This window comes from Marmota flaviventris, chromosome 18 (assembly GCF_047511675.1).
Source record: "Marmota flaviventris isolate mMarFla1 chromosome 18, mMarFla1.hap1, whole genome shotgun sequence".
Lineage (NCBI taxonomy): Eukaryota > Metazoa > Chordata > Mammalia > Rodentia > Sciuridae > Marmota > Marmota flaviventris.
In genome coordinates this window covers 6894354-6908771 of record NC_092515.1, presented here as the reverse complement: position 1 = coordinate 6908771, position 14418 = coordinate 6894354, and the positions used below count along the sequence as shown (strand labels likewise).

Here is a 14418-nt window from a genome sequence, read left to right as displayed (position 1 = left end):
CTCAGATCCAGGTGAGAATTCTGTTCTTCATCCAGGACAACCCCTTCAGGAGGAAGACATGGGTTCTGGGCACATTTTGAGAAGCAAGACTGTGGACCAGAACAGCTGGGCGTGGTGGCATATGACTATACTTTCAGCAACTTGAGTCCAAGGCAGGAGGATTGCAAGTTGAGAGGCCAGTTGAGGCAACTTAGGGAGACTCTGTCTCATAATAAAAAAATAAAATAAAAAGAGCTTGGAACATAGCTCAGTGATAAAGCACTCCTGGGTGTTTCAATCCCCAGTACCTAAATATAAATATATATATATATATATATATATATATATATATATATATATATATATATATAAACTAGAGGTGGAGTGTGGCTTAGTGGTACAGTATTGGCCTAACATGTGCAAGGTCCTGGGTGGGTTCCATCCCTAGTGCGTGCTCACACATGTCTGTGCACACACACGCACGCGCGCGCGCACACACACACACACACACACAAAGGTTATGGATCAGATAGGAAAGAGGGCTGGGGATTGGAACTGAGTCCCTGAACCTTGAACTTGTAGCAGAACTCCCCCTCCCACAAGGAGTGCCACCCAGGTAGAATTTTCAGTTTCGTAAGCAGAGCTTTTGCCCAAGTTTGCAGCACTGAAACTCAGGAAAGTAGTCTTCTGTCTGTGTGAGGGAAGGAGCCTGAGCTCTTGCTGTAGCAGCCATTCACCATACTTTGTGGAGCACTTTCAATGTATCAGGCACTGTTGTCGCCACTGAGAAGAAAGCAGTGAGCCAAGCACAGTTGCCTGCCTTCATGATGCTTACATTCTTGTTCCCATTTGCAGTCAATCTGGACTCTGCTGTGATCACCTTGAGCAAATGATTTCATTTCCAGCCCTCAGTTTCCTTATCTGTGAATTGGGAATACTATCCTGTCCCCAATTCTTCCGGCTGTGGAGGAATTCGACTAGACGTGAAGGTAGGAAACTCTAGACTAACACCCGCAGGTTAAATTGCGGTGGGAAAGCACGTGCCTGAAGCAGAGGCAGATCGCCTGCTTGCAGCTTAGGCGGGACGTGCATTTATTTGATTGACAGATAGCTTGTTCGGGGGCGTGGCCATGCTTGGAAATGCCGCCGTGACGTCACAAAGCCTGGAATTTCCGCCAGAGGTCCCTGTTGTTTTCACTTCCCACCCAATGCGCTGTCGTTTCGAAACCCCGCCTCTCGTGATGTCACTACGTCGGCTGCGACTGCCTATAAAAGCATTGCAGGCTGCGCCAGAGCTAATTGGATCGGTTCCCAGGCCTGCGGATGTTTACGAACGAGACGCCACACGATTCTGCAGCCGTTTGTCGCGACAGTGCTTGAGGCAGCCCGTGATACTTGGAGTCCCCGAGCCCCACGCCTGAGGGCGAGATGAACGTGCTGGCCTTCCGAGCCGTCCGAACCGTCCGAACCTGCGATCGCTTCTGGCAGCCCGAGCCAGCGCTCCTGCCTCCTGGGTGACACTGACGCTCCTAGCCGGTAAGGGATCGGAATGCCTGGGGCCCCAATAATGAGGAAAGCCATGGACCTTTGGTTCCGAGACTGGAGGGTTCGGGGCCTGGACTCCAGCGTCGTATGGAGAGAGGGCCTGGCAGCCTGGTCTCATGAGTCTGGTGAGGGTCCAGATGGGGAACCGACTCCCGGGTCTGGAGGAGTGGACTGGAGGCCCGAATTTAGGCAGGGGTAGGGGTTAGGAGCCCGGAGTCCTCTAAGCTTGAGGGAGAAGGGGTGCAGGAGTCAGATTCTTGAGTCCCCAGTGAAGGAATAATCTGAGGATCAGAATATTTTTTCAAATTTTATTTTTTAGTTTTAGATGGACACAATATCTTTATTTTATTTTTATGTGGTGCTAAGGATCAGCATGCTAGGCAGGTGCTCTACCACTTGAGCCCCAACCCCAGTCTGGTTCAGAATATTCTGAGACTCCAAGGGATGAAGGTGATTTATCAATCCTCAGGAGAGTAAGAGAACTGGAGACTGACTTTGTCCCCAAGGGAAGCTCGTAAAAAGCTCTTTGTTCTTGGGACTGGGACTTCTGGGTCTGAAATGGGGTTTGGACCCTTGGATCTAATGAAGGAGAGCTGGGGACCCAGACTGCTGGGTGTCAAGAAGGGAAGCAAGGAACAGAGATGGGTGTAGCTGGGATGAGAAAGGAATCCGGGGCCGGGATTCTCATGTTGTTATTCATTTGTGTTGCTATTTCATTGCTATGACTCAGGGTCATGCCCTGATGCATTTCCTAAATGGCCTCTAAATCTTATTTCCTTTTCTTCTCCCCCTTTTTCATCTGGGACAGATGGCTCCAGGCCAAGTACCCCATCACAGCACACCCTGGAGGGAAGCCCACTACTCCTACCTCCTGTCCCCACTGATGGGCTTCCTCAGCCGGGCCTGGAGCCGGCTGAGAGGCCCAGGACCTTCAGAGCCCTGGCTGGTAGAAGCAGTAACAGGAGAAAATCTGGTAGAAGGTGGCCTGCAGGGAGAAGTGAAGGCTTCTTTGGCCATCTCCCATGGTCCCTGGGCCAGGCATCCTCAAGGGGAAGCTGAAGACAGTGGAGTACCTCAAGAGAATGGAGAAGCAGACCTGGAGTCCTGCCTTGATCTGAAGCCCAGTAATTCCCCTCCTGAAGCTTGGGGACTTTTAGGCAGTAAAGAAAATAGTGAGAAAGATGCAAACAGTGTCCCCAGAGAGCAGGGAAGGGAAATTACAGATGGCCAGCCGCTGTCCCCCAGCCTGCAGATAAGAGCCCTGCAAGGTTCTGATAAGAGTCCTGGGGAGGAGAAAGCTGAAGAAGAGGGAGTGACCAAGTTCTCTTATCCTTCATCACACTGGGAGTGGAGCGATGTCAAGAAAGAAGCTCCTACTGCCTCCACTTTCCCTGAGTCTTCAGGATCCCAACTTGGCACTTGTGTGTATTGCCCAGAGGAGGAAGAGGATCAAGCCACGGAGGAAAAAGGAACAGAAAACGAAGCCAGGAAGACCTCTGTTTCCCCCTCATTGGCAGGCTCCAGCTCCAGGGCTTGGGGATATTGTCCAGGCGAGAGGCCTAGGGAGAAGGGCAGGAAGGCCTGTGAAGCCCCTGGGAAAGAAGCTGACCCAGAGCCATGGTCCTCGCTTCCAGCCCAGAGGCACCTGCTTGGGGCTTTGGAGAATCAACGGAGTAAGAACGGAAAGGAAGAGGAGGATGACAGTGCTTTAGGGGCAACTGAGAAGGGAGGAGCTAAGGGTCCTTCTTCCATTTCCTCTACAAGTGCCTCCGGGAGGGCCTGGGTGTGTCAGCCAGGGGAGAATGTGGAGGAAGAGGAGAAGAGTGATTCAGGATCAGCTGAGGAGGAAGGAGAAACTGAGGCTTCCTCTCCCACCCTCCCTACAAGTGCCTTCTGGAAAGCCTGGGTGTATCATCCTGGAGAGGACACAGAGGAAGATGAGGACAGTGACTGGGAATCAACTGAGGAGAAGGAAGACGCTGAGGCTTCCTCTCCCACCCCCGCTACCAGTGCCCTCCTGAAGGCCTGGGTGTATCGTCCTGGGGAGGACACTGAGGAGGAAGATGAGGACAGTGACTGGGAATCAACTGAGGAGGAAGGAGAAGCTGAGACTTCCTCTCCCACCCCTGCTACAAGTGCCCTCCTGAAGGCCTGGGTGTATCGTCCTGGGGAGGACACTGAGGAGGAAGATGAGTGTGAGCAGAATGAGGACAAAGGAGAGGACTGTGGAGCAGCTGCCTGGGGCCAGCACCCCTCCCTTCAGGCCCAGAGTGCCCACCTCAGGGGCTGGCTATATCAACCTGGAAAGGAGACAGAGGAAGGGGAAGCTGAGGAGGAATGGGGAGACTCCGAGACCAGCCCCTTCAGAGTGGCCTTCTACTTACCTGGAGAGAAACCACCACCTCCCTGGACTGCTCCTAAGCTGCCCCTCAGACTACAAAGACGACTCAGGTTGTCACAGACCCTCACCCAGGATCCAGACCCTGAAACTCCCCCAAAATCCAGAAAGGTGGGTGCTGAGGGCCCAGATCTTTTTTTATTTGGGAGGGAGGAGAGGGCTAGGAGCTGGAACTCTTGTCTAGTGGGGAAGGGCTGGAGGCTAGGACTCCTGGGTCCCAAGTACATTGCAGCAGATTGCATAGGAACTCTTCTGGGAGGACTATGCACTTCATCTTGCAATCCTCTGTAAGAGGCTGGGGCCCCAGTGGGAGGAGGAGGCAGCCCCAGAAAGCCATCTTTCTCCAGTGAGTCATTTGGAAGTCTGACAGGCAGGTGACTAGGCAAATAGCAAGCATTTTTGTGTAGCTGATTTTTCCTTGATTCTGTTTGGAACCTTGTGTCTCCATGTATCTTTGTCTCTCTGTCCTCAGGTGCGCTTCTCTGAGAAGGTCACCGTGCATTTTCTGGCTGTCTGGGCAGGCCCGGCCCAGGCTGCCCGCCGGGGCCCCTGGGAACAGTTCGCTCGGGATCGGAGTCGCTTTGCCCGCCGCATCGCCCAGGTCCAGGAAAAGCTAGGTCCCTGCCTTACCCCTGCCTCCCGGGCAAGAGCCTGGGCACGCCTTGGGAATGCACCCAGTTCTCTTACCCCCATACCTGCCTCTACCCAGACCTTATCTTTCCCCTTGATCTCCTCCGAGGCTCCAGCTCAGGCCACGCCCTTGAGTCAGGCTATGGCCACACCCCCTCATACCCCTTCTTTGGAAGCACCAGCTCTTAGCCTGAATCTCAATGGGAGGCGTGGCTAACACCAAATGGTTGCATGTTATTTATTAACTTTTTTTAAAGTGTTGATTTATTTAAGGAATAAAGCTTTTTGATTTGTAGTGAGCAATGTCTCTGTGTGTGTACTGACAGTATCCTCCTGGGTGCCCGATTTGGAAGGATAAGTATGAAGGACTGGTGGGTTTTGTAGATTTTCTTTGGCAACTGCCTAAATTTATTTAAACTTGGGCAGTCATCTCCCCAAGAGAGCTGGAGGCTTGACTCACCAATCCCAAAGAAGAAAAAGTTAAGCTTCAGTTATCTGTGCCTCCCTGTTGTGTTAAGGTCCAATTAATTCTCTATGGCCTTGACATTCTCCAACTGTGTTCCTCAAAACTTTCCATTGCCTGATTTCATATTTATAAGCCCTGTGTGAGAAGACTCAGTTTTCTTATCTACAACATATCTAACAATTTTATACACTTTATGGGATTTTACATGTCGTATGGGATTGTAGGAACCTTCACAGTTGTTAAAGTTACTCATGTTTTTAATTACCCAAACAAGTTTACATCAACAGCTTAGAACCCTTCTCTGAGCTCACAGGATCTGTCCAGTTAAAACAAGGGTGGACCAAAGGTCCAGCCTCCTACCTTCCCCCTGTCTACTGGATCCCTAGGGTTCTTGCCAAATTAAAGCTTTCAGTCCCCCACGTCCACCTTCAAGGCCTTTGGGGAGCTCTGCCTGCTGCCTAATGTTCCCACCAGGCCCCTTATCTAGTTTATCCTGATTCTGCACATGTAGTATGAGTGGCACTTTTTTAGAGTTGCCCTGCTCTGAACTAACAGATTGCGGCTGTATAAGCTTTTCTGAACTTTTGCTTTTTTTGGTTACGGTCCTTCTCTCATGATGACTGTGAACCTGGCAGGAATAGGTGCTACTACACAGCCCACTCCCTAGAGCACAGGACGGAACAGGCAGGCATACTAAGTATTGGTGCTGGGTGTGGTGGCTCACGCCTGTAATCCCAGCTACACAGGGGGCTGAAGCCGGAGGATCAGGTTCAAAGGCAGCCTCAGTAACTTAGCAAGGCCATGTCTCAAAATAAAAAATAAAAAGGACTGGGGATGTAGCTCAGTGGTAAAGCAGCTCTGGGTTCAATCCCCACCCCGCACACACACACACATACACAAGCAGGAGGAGGCATGTTGGGATGCTTTCTCTAAACTCACAGGCACAGAAGGATTGTGAAGGGATGGTATTTTATTGAGTTACTCACATGCCAGCTTCCCATCGAAACTGGACAAGCAGATAGCGAAGGCTTGGAGCGGACAAAGCGGGAACCGGAAGTCCATAGTGAACATATCTGGGGCCACGCGGCCAAATTGAAGAACCAGGTAGTCCGCTAAGGAGAAAGTCAAAAACTCAGCCTTAACCAGACCCCCCTCCTCATGTCCCAGCCTCAGAGCTTCAGGAATCACGACTCCTAAAGAAGCTGTACCGCGTTCTTATTAAACGGGAAAACCCTCCGAGGGCTTGTAAACTACAGTTCCCAATAGGCCTTGCAATGGCAAGGAGTCAGCCCCGCCGAAAAGGCGCTCAAGTGCTGATGGGAGTAGTAGTTCCCATGCTCTCTGGCCCAGGTAAGCCCTTCCCAGGAGCTCACGGTCTTCAGGGTGCACGATCTGGAAGTTCTTGACAGAAGCCCGGGTGACTCGACCGTGGAAATTGAGCACGTAGGCGCCGCTCTCATCGCTCCAGGATGGGGCTTTGTTTTGCAGCAGGACCAGCCCCTGGCCGGACCCCCGTTGGAGGCGATTCATTAGCGACTCTTGTTCCTTGAAGGAAAAGTAGGGGGGCATGGTTTGTTAACTTACCACCAGCCACCTTTTTTCTTCCCGACCCAGAATTCTTGAATCTCTAGTCTTTACTCCTTGAGACAGGTGTCTGGCAAAGTCCTCCAGAGCTTCGAGTGACCTGCAAGGATGGCCCCCCAGAGAATAGGGAAGGACTCTTGGAAAAGGGCTCTGGCCCAAGATTCCCGACATTGAAGACTCACTTTTTGTGGCTGGATGCTGATTCTTTGGCCCTGGCTGTCGGTTCCTGGGATGATCACAGTCATTTTCCGAGGCCCCCGGAATCCCAAAACATTAGTCTCCTGGGAGTATTACATTCCAGTTAGCCTGGCTTCTTCTTCCCATCCCTCTTGTCCCGCCCCTTATTAATTCATTCCCTGTCTCCTCCCCTCCCCTCTTTCCCTCTCTTCATTCCTCTCCAGGAGGAAAATATACACTCACATAATATACAACTCCCAGCTCCTCTCTGAGCCGGTCAGTGTCTGGTACCAAATGCTTCCGGTCGGGACTTGTCCCATTGTCAAAGATGATGAACTTGGTGCCCAATGTATTAGATCTGCTCCCAAAGGGCAGTTGGCAGAATAAAAGTAAAAAAAATTGTTACTCTTTGGCTGTAAGTGCTTTCCCAAATCAGTCCTCTAGGTAAGAATCATGTTCCCTGTATCCATGATCCTAGCCCTCTCTTCCTTTGGTGAGTCGTGTGTTTAGCCTCCTGCTTTGGCCCTTTAGAGGAACCCTCTTCCCTGCTGGGTGCAATGGTGCATGACTGTTTCCTAGTGACCTGGAAGCCTAAAGCAGGAGGATCACTAATTTGAGGCCAGCCTGAGCAACTTAGTGAGATTCTGTCTCAAAATAAAAAAAATAAAAAGGGCTGGGCATGCAGCAAAGCATCCCTGGGTTCAATCTCCACTACTGAAAAAAGAAGGGACCCTTTTCCCTCTGGTATACAAAATCACATTCTAGATCTCTTCACCCATAGAAACTTAGGGGTCCCAGCCCTGGCCTCTCAAGAAGGAATTTGTCTTAAATACTAGCCTGTGCATCATATTATTCAAAACCTTTTGCTTTTCTTTTCCAAAACCCCTGGATATACAACCTGTAGAACTACAAAACTCAGTTAAGTGTGGTGGAGCATGCCTGTAATCTACTGACTGGGGAGGCTGAGGCAGGAGGATTGCAAGCAACAACTTAGCAAGGCCTTAAGCAACTTAACAAAGACCCTGTCTCAAAACAATAAAAAGTTTGGGGATGTAACTCAGTAGTTAAGCAACCCTGGTTTTAATCCCTCGTACCAAGAATAAAATAAAACAATAAAAATAAAAGGGACTGGGAGGGGCTAGCGTTGTGGCTCAGTGGTAGAGCACTTGCCTTGCATGTGTGAGGCACTGTGTTCGATTCTCAGCACCACATATAAATAAGTGAATAAAATAAAGGCCCATCAACAACTAAAGGGGGACTAGGGATGTAGTTCATTAGTAAAGTACCCCTGGGTTCAACCCCCAGGACCAACAGAAACAAAAATGACACACAAACACACACACAAACACACACACACACACACACAAAATCCAATCTATAAACCCATCATGCCCTAAAGCAGGTGGAACTTGTGCCCTAAGGCCTATTGGGAAGTGTAGGCCCCTTCCTTTCCCAGGCTCTGTACCACCTTGTTTTCACAATACATTTGGGCTCTGCCCACCTGACTTTGCCAACAAAGCTGTCCCCATCCCGAGACAGATCTTCGGGGTCCAGGGAAATTAGATAATTAGAAGTTTTGCTCCTTTTTCTTTTTCGCCCAGCCAGGAGGAAGTGCTGTGGATGAAAGGAGAACCCATCAGAATGGATTTCTGGTGTCTGGCTAGAGACAGAGGAGTCCAAAGACAAGGAAATGCCATGTCTCATTGCAGAGGAGAGAGTAATGGTGCAGTAAGTGTCCCAGAGCTTGCTGGGAGGGATTCTCATTGAAATAAACTGATCAGCTAGGTCCTGAAGAGGGGGCTTTACATCTTAATATCTCCTCCTTTTCCTTTGCCAGTGGATACTGGGCTGAGGCTGAGCTCAGGCAGGGCTTGGCTTTGGAGAATAGGGAAGGACTCTTGGAACAGGACTCTGGAAGACATTTCGTCCAGGAAAAGCAGGTTTGGCTCTATGAAAGGAAAAAGGCTCATTCTGGGAGAAATATTGTAGCCAAAGGAAAAGAGGCCACACTGGATGGGACTGACTAGATTGAAAGGAGCCTGTCTTGGCTCTAGAATGGGAAATCTATGAAGGGGAAGGTTTATCCCAGGATTGGGTAAACCCAAAAAAGGGACCAATAAACCGCCAGAGGGGTGAAATGGGCGGGGCTTCGGATCCTGAGAAAGTATGGTTTGATTTTGAAAAAGCAGGCCCAACTCTGGAGTGGGCCTGCCTGACTTGGTTATAGGATTGGTAGCTTCTATGTTACTGTGCGCCGTAAGGAAAGGATTTTGGTGCTGGGAGGCCAGGGCTTGGTGGGAGTTGACATGTCCTTTCTTTCTGATGACCTGACCTTGCTCAGAAAGGAGGGGACTTGCCCATGGGAGGCAGGGTTTTCTACCCTGCCTGTGGGGCAAAAGGGCCCCCCCAAGGGGTGGACCGCACCTTCCGGCCGTCCTCTACCTCCAGGTAGAGGAAGTAGATGGGGAACAAGCCCTTGTCTACGCCATGCTTGTCCCGGCTGATGCAACATTGCACCATGTGGCCCCGCTGCGCTGGCCGCAGGACGTAGGTCTCCAAGTCTTCTCCCAGCAGAAGGCCAGGAGGGCCTGGGGTACGGGGTAGCAAGCCAGCCCCGCCCTCCACGAAGCAGCTGGCTGTACAGCCCACGCTTTCCGGGACCGCGGACTCCTCCTTGGCGGCAGCTGCGGAGCTCGCCCCTGCAGACTCCAACTCCTCTTGCTTTTCTTCCAGGTCTTCTCCCTAGCTCACGAGCCAAATTCAAAATCGAGGGAGAGCCGAGCCCAGCCTTGACAAAGAGCTGATTGGCTGTCCAGCTCGAGGTTACGCCCTCTCCAGCTCATGACTTCTGCTTATTGGTCAAGCATCTCAGCCAGCCCACCCAGCCAAACCCTAAACATCTGTTGATTGGCTAACTCTATTAGCTTTTCCCATTACCACGCCCATCCATCTACTGATTCTGATTGGAGAATCCTTTTGAAGGGTTGGGATGTAGCTCAGTGGTAGACCGCTTGCCTAGCACATGTGAGGCACTAGCAGCACCACATATAAATAAATAAATAAAATAAAATTTAAAAAATAATCCTTTTGATAGCACTGCCCATTCAGCTGAAACCCATACTTATCTAGACACATAATATGGGCAGGATCTAACCAAGTGAAAGCATCTTCTGCATTTGCACCACCCAAAGTGGTGCTACTGGCCCTTGTGTATCACTGTTCCGCTATCTCAGCTACATCCTGAGCCCTTTGTATTTTTTTGTATTTTGCGACAGGGTCTCACTAAGTTGCCCAAGCTGGCAGCCTCTGGAGTAGCTGAGATTACAGGCAAAAGCTGCCCACCCCCTCCACCTGCCCATCTGCAGGTGCTCCATTTTAACAGTCATGCCCACATCAAGTCAAATCATCCAGTTTGACTTAAATCCTCTAGAATTCTCTAGCACACACAAAGCACCTCCACTAACTTGATCACAACAGCCTTGTGGATAGTTCTGTCCACAAGGGAAAGGGGAGGAAAAGGGCTTTGATTGGACAGCAGAACTTTATCCCCACCCTACCCAGATGGCTATCCCCCACCTCTTCCTAAATCCTTAATGGCTGCGCCTCCTCACACCTTGAAGAATGCCAAGCCTCCATGTCCCCCGTCACTATCCATTCCAGGGGTTTGTGCCAGATTGGGTGCCCCATATTCATCTTGGACATCCTGGAGTTCATTCTGGTCTTCTGAACTGGCCCCTAAGTGGTAGAAGAAGTCAGAGACTGAGCTCAGGAAGACTGGGTCCTGGAGTTTGGGACAAGGTCATCAGTGCTAGCTAGCTAAGGCCAGAACTCCAGGTTTCTCACTCCGCCTCTACCCTTCTCCCTCACATCCTCTTCCTTCTCTATGTACCTGGGGATTTACAAAGGCTGAGGAGTGTCTGACTGTCCTGGTCCCAAAGACAAGGATGAATTCGAGTTCTCTTTCTCTCCAATGCTGGGAATGGAACCTAGGGCCTTGTGCATGCTAGATGAGGGCTCTACCACTGAGCTTCACTCCCAACCTCAGAGTTCTCTCTTTCCCTTGTATCAAAGACAGCATCAGAGAGATGGAGGAATTAAAATGGGGTGGAGACCTGGGCATCGTGGAATACGCCTGTAATCCTGGTGGCGAAGGAGGCTGAGGCAGGAGGATCATGAGAGTTCAAAATCAGCCTCAGCAATTTAGCAAGGCTCTAAGCAACTCAGCAAGACCCTGTCTTCAAATAAAGTATTAAAAAGGGCTGAGGATGTGGCTCAGTGGAAAAGCACCACTGGGATCAATCCCTGATGCAAAGAAAAAAAAGATGGAGTGGAGAGGTTGGGATGCTAATTGAAAATCCTGTCAATGAAATTGTTGGCTGCCATTAGAATAAAAGGATTAAAAGTCTGACAATGGACTACAGCATGGATGACACTTAAAAACTTGCTAAGTTAAAGAAACCAGACACAAAAGACCATATATTATATTATTCTATTCATTAAAAACCTCCAGAATAAGCAAATCTAAAGAGATAGAAGGTAGATTAGGGGGCTGAGGATATAGCTCAGTTGGCAGAGTGCTTGCCTCCCATGCACAAGGCCCTGGGTTCAATCCCCAGCACTAAAAAAAAAAAAAAAGGTAGATTAGGGATTGTCTTAGGGGAAATAAAAGAAGAGTGACTGCTAAGGGGTATAGGGTTTTGTTTTGGGGTCATGAATATGTTCCAAAATTGTAGTGATGGTTGCACAACTCTGAATATACTAAAACCCATGGAATGGTAAACTTGACATAAGTGAATTACATCATTATTCATTAAAAATGTTATCAAATGAAGGGGATGATTTGCCCCATGGACCTGAAAGCCAGACTTTACAAACATATCCTTAAAATTACCAGGCCGTCGTGGGGCTAGCCAACCCCTGCGACAAGTTCCCAGAAGCCTTTCTCTATAGGATGGAAGGGATTCAGGAAAATCTTCCACGAAGACTTCCTCCAGCTCTGGATCGGAACTGTCTGGGAACAAAGACAAGGAGGAAGGAAGACTGGAGAGCAGGATTTCTGAATATATTTGGGGGGAAGGAAGAGCTGGGGATGGATCCTTGGGTGATGAAGGAGGAGGTTTAGGACCTGAATTCCTGGGTGTGAGAGAGGTGGGGGTTGAGATCCTGAAGAGCGAGGCTTGGGGTCTCCGCCTCCTGGGTTCGTCAGAGAGCAGAGTTCTGGAGTAGAGGTGGTCTGAGCACTTGAGGATACCTGCTTCTGTCAGTGACACCAGGGGCCTGTGCTCGCCGATGCCATCTCCACCACAGTTCATGGTAACTGGGGCACTGTGGGCACCCAAACGCAGATGGGCCTCTGGCACATTCTCTTGGAGAAAAGGGTTCCCAATGCCTGGGAGAAGGTGCAGGGAGGCCCATTAAAATGATCTACAAATTCCGATCCTTAGTGAAGATTTACATCCTAACTGGTCTCCCTAGACATCAGGCCATTCACTGATCACCCAAACCCTGAAGAGGGCGTGAGAACTCTAACTTCATCCCAAGGCTCAAGCAAAAGCACAGCTAGGCTACTTATTTTCATGGACTCCGTGCCTAAACAATCCTATGCCGGGCCCTTACAGTTAGTTTCTCTTCCTCTCTACCCAAATCTCTGGTGGAGGTAGTTCAGTGGCACAGTGCGTACCTGACAAGGGCGAAACCCTGGGTTCATTCTGCAGTACTGCTAAATAAATAAATAAATAAATAAATAACACAAGCCTGGAAGCCCTCCATACTCTCCAGACTAAGCCTGGCACTCAGAGCACCACCCCACCCCGCGCCCTGAGCTCTTCCCAGGCTCTGCCAAGCCCAATCACCCGATTCTCTTGGCCCCCTCTGCAGGTGCATCACGCCCTCCCTGCCCACTCAGTCTCACTGGCCAGTTCTCAGTTCTCCTGAGCTTTGTCCAGAGGTTCTACCAGGCCCCACCCCTTGACCCCACTAAGCCTCGTCCAGATCTCAAAATCCCTCTAGACCAATTCCCCCACCGAGCCCTTAGAGCCTTTCCTTACCGGTGTCACTCAGGAAGTGCTCCTCTCGACGCTGCAGACGCCAGTGCCGCATGGAAGCATCAGGATTGGCCTGAACCATGAGGGGCTCCTGGCGTTTCCGTCGTTGCTTCTTCTCAAACAGTCGCCACTGCAGGTACACGAGAGGGGGGTGCGTGGGGGCAAGTGGGAGAATCCATGAACCCCCTTCTCCACTGGGTGCCAGGTGCCCAGGCCCTCAACTCCTCCCTCGAATCCAAAAATCTTAGCATCCAACCACCTCCTCCCTCAAGACCTAGTAAGTTATCCTGCTCTCTGGAATTCTTGGTCCTTAGAAATTTGAGGAGTTTCATCAACAGGGTTTGCTTCCTGAATTCTTATTTTCTCATTTCCTGGAGAAAAGGGTTCTGTAGGCCTGGGCAAATTATCAGGGACCCAGAAGTCTCTAAACTTGAGATTCAGAGCGACCACTGTGATCCTGGGCCCGGCAAGTGTTGGGCATGGGGCTTCTGAGGAAGTTTGGAAGATGGAAGAGTAGGGGTGGCAAGATTCCCGGGCATTGGTACCTGCTGTTCCAGCTTCTGAAGCCGTAGAGCAGCAAGTTCATCCCCCAGGGTCCTGAGAGAAATATAGGTCTGTGGTGACAGCAAGCAGGGCACCTCCCTTGCCCAAGAGCTCTTCCCTTCTATCCTGCCCTGCCCAACTTGGGTTCTGAGCACATGTGAGGTCACAGAAGGTGCAGAACCTGGCACTGCTCCACCAGTTCTGAAGATCCTTTTCCCAGAACCCGACTATCTAGAATCCAGGAGTAGAGATCCCAGACCCTTGCTGTCTCAGGACTCTGGAGTCCAGGTTCCCGTCCCTCCTATTTCAGACCCATGAGTCTTCACCAGTAGCTCCCTCCCTCTGGGACCCAGGAGTCCAAGTCCCCAGCCCCTTCCTGCAAGACCGATAGTACTGAGCCTCTAAACATGGTTATGAGGCCAAGCTGAGAGAGAGAACGAGAGCAAGAGAGCAATAGAGTGAGGGAGAGCTAGAGAGAAGGTATAGGGGGCACAATCAAGCTTTAAGTTTCCGCTTTCACCTCCACTCCACCACTGCCCGTTTAGTGTCCCCACTCACTCTTTTTTCCAAGTGTCATTCTCCCGAGACATTCTGGAGAAGCAAGACACAAAGTCAGGCCCCAGATCTAACATCCCAATGGAGGCTGCCCTCCAACACCTAATCCAAAACCTTAATTTCTCTCCTGGACCTAGATAGCCCAAATTGCAGCATCCCTGACTGAATGAGACCCAGTAGTCTGATTCCAGCTTCATCAACATCAGGAACTCAGAAGCCCAGTTCTTTCTCCCCCAATACTTAAGTCTTTCCTGCACCCAGACATCAAGGCTCTGGGCCCAAACAGCTGACCTCCAGTGGTCCCAGACCCTCAGAGTCCACCTTCCTGAGAACCTGGAGACACCCACTCCTCCCTCCTGCTTGGGGAGCTGTTCACATTTAGGCCTCAGTGCTCACCCCCTGTGGCCACACTTTAAACCTACCTGACCCTCTCTTGAGGAGTTGGGGATCTAATCTCTGAGTCTCTGGGAAGTAGGCAGGGTAAGAAAAAGGGATGA

At 50.4% G+C, this 14418-nt stretch overlaps 2 protein-coding genes across 2 annotated transcripts; one reads left to right on the top strand and one right to left on the bottom strand.

The window, feature by feature from the left end:
• The first annotated feature begins 1272 nt into the window (after nt 1-1272).
• Ppp1r15a (protein phosphatase 1 regulatory subunit 15A) lies at nt 1273-4851 on the top strand. Its single transcript, XM_027920370.2, has 3 exons — nt 1273-1515; nt 2333-4033; nt 4395-4851. The coding sequence occupies exons 2-3, from the start codon at nt 2333-2335 to the stop codon at nt 4767-4769; spliced, it is 2076 nt and encodes a 691-aa protein (XP_027776171.2). The 5' UTR covers nt 1273-1515; the 3' UTR covers nt 4770-4851.
• Nucleotides 4852-5991: 1140 nt separating this feature from the next.
• Nucleotides 5992-14418, bottom strand: Tulp2 (TUB like protein 2). Its single transcript, XM_027920478.2, has 13 exons — nt 14344-14418; nt 13925-13957; nt 13369-13420; nt 12827-12953; nt 12031-12168; nt 11671-11790; nt 10393-10514; nt 9204-9521; nt 8281-8393; nt 7023-7137; nt 6785-6883; nt 6392-6563; nt 5992-6130 (listed from the first exon to the last, which is right to left on the bottom strand). The coding sequence occupies exons 2-13, from the start codon at nt 13954-13956 to the stop codon at nt 5997-5999; spliced, it is 1542 nt and encodes a 513-aa protein (XP_027776279.2). The 5' UTR covers nt 13957; nt 14344-14418; the 3' UTR covers nt 5992-5996.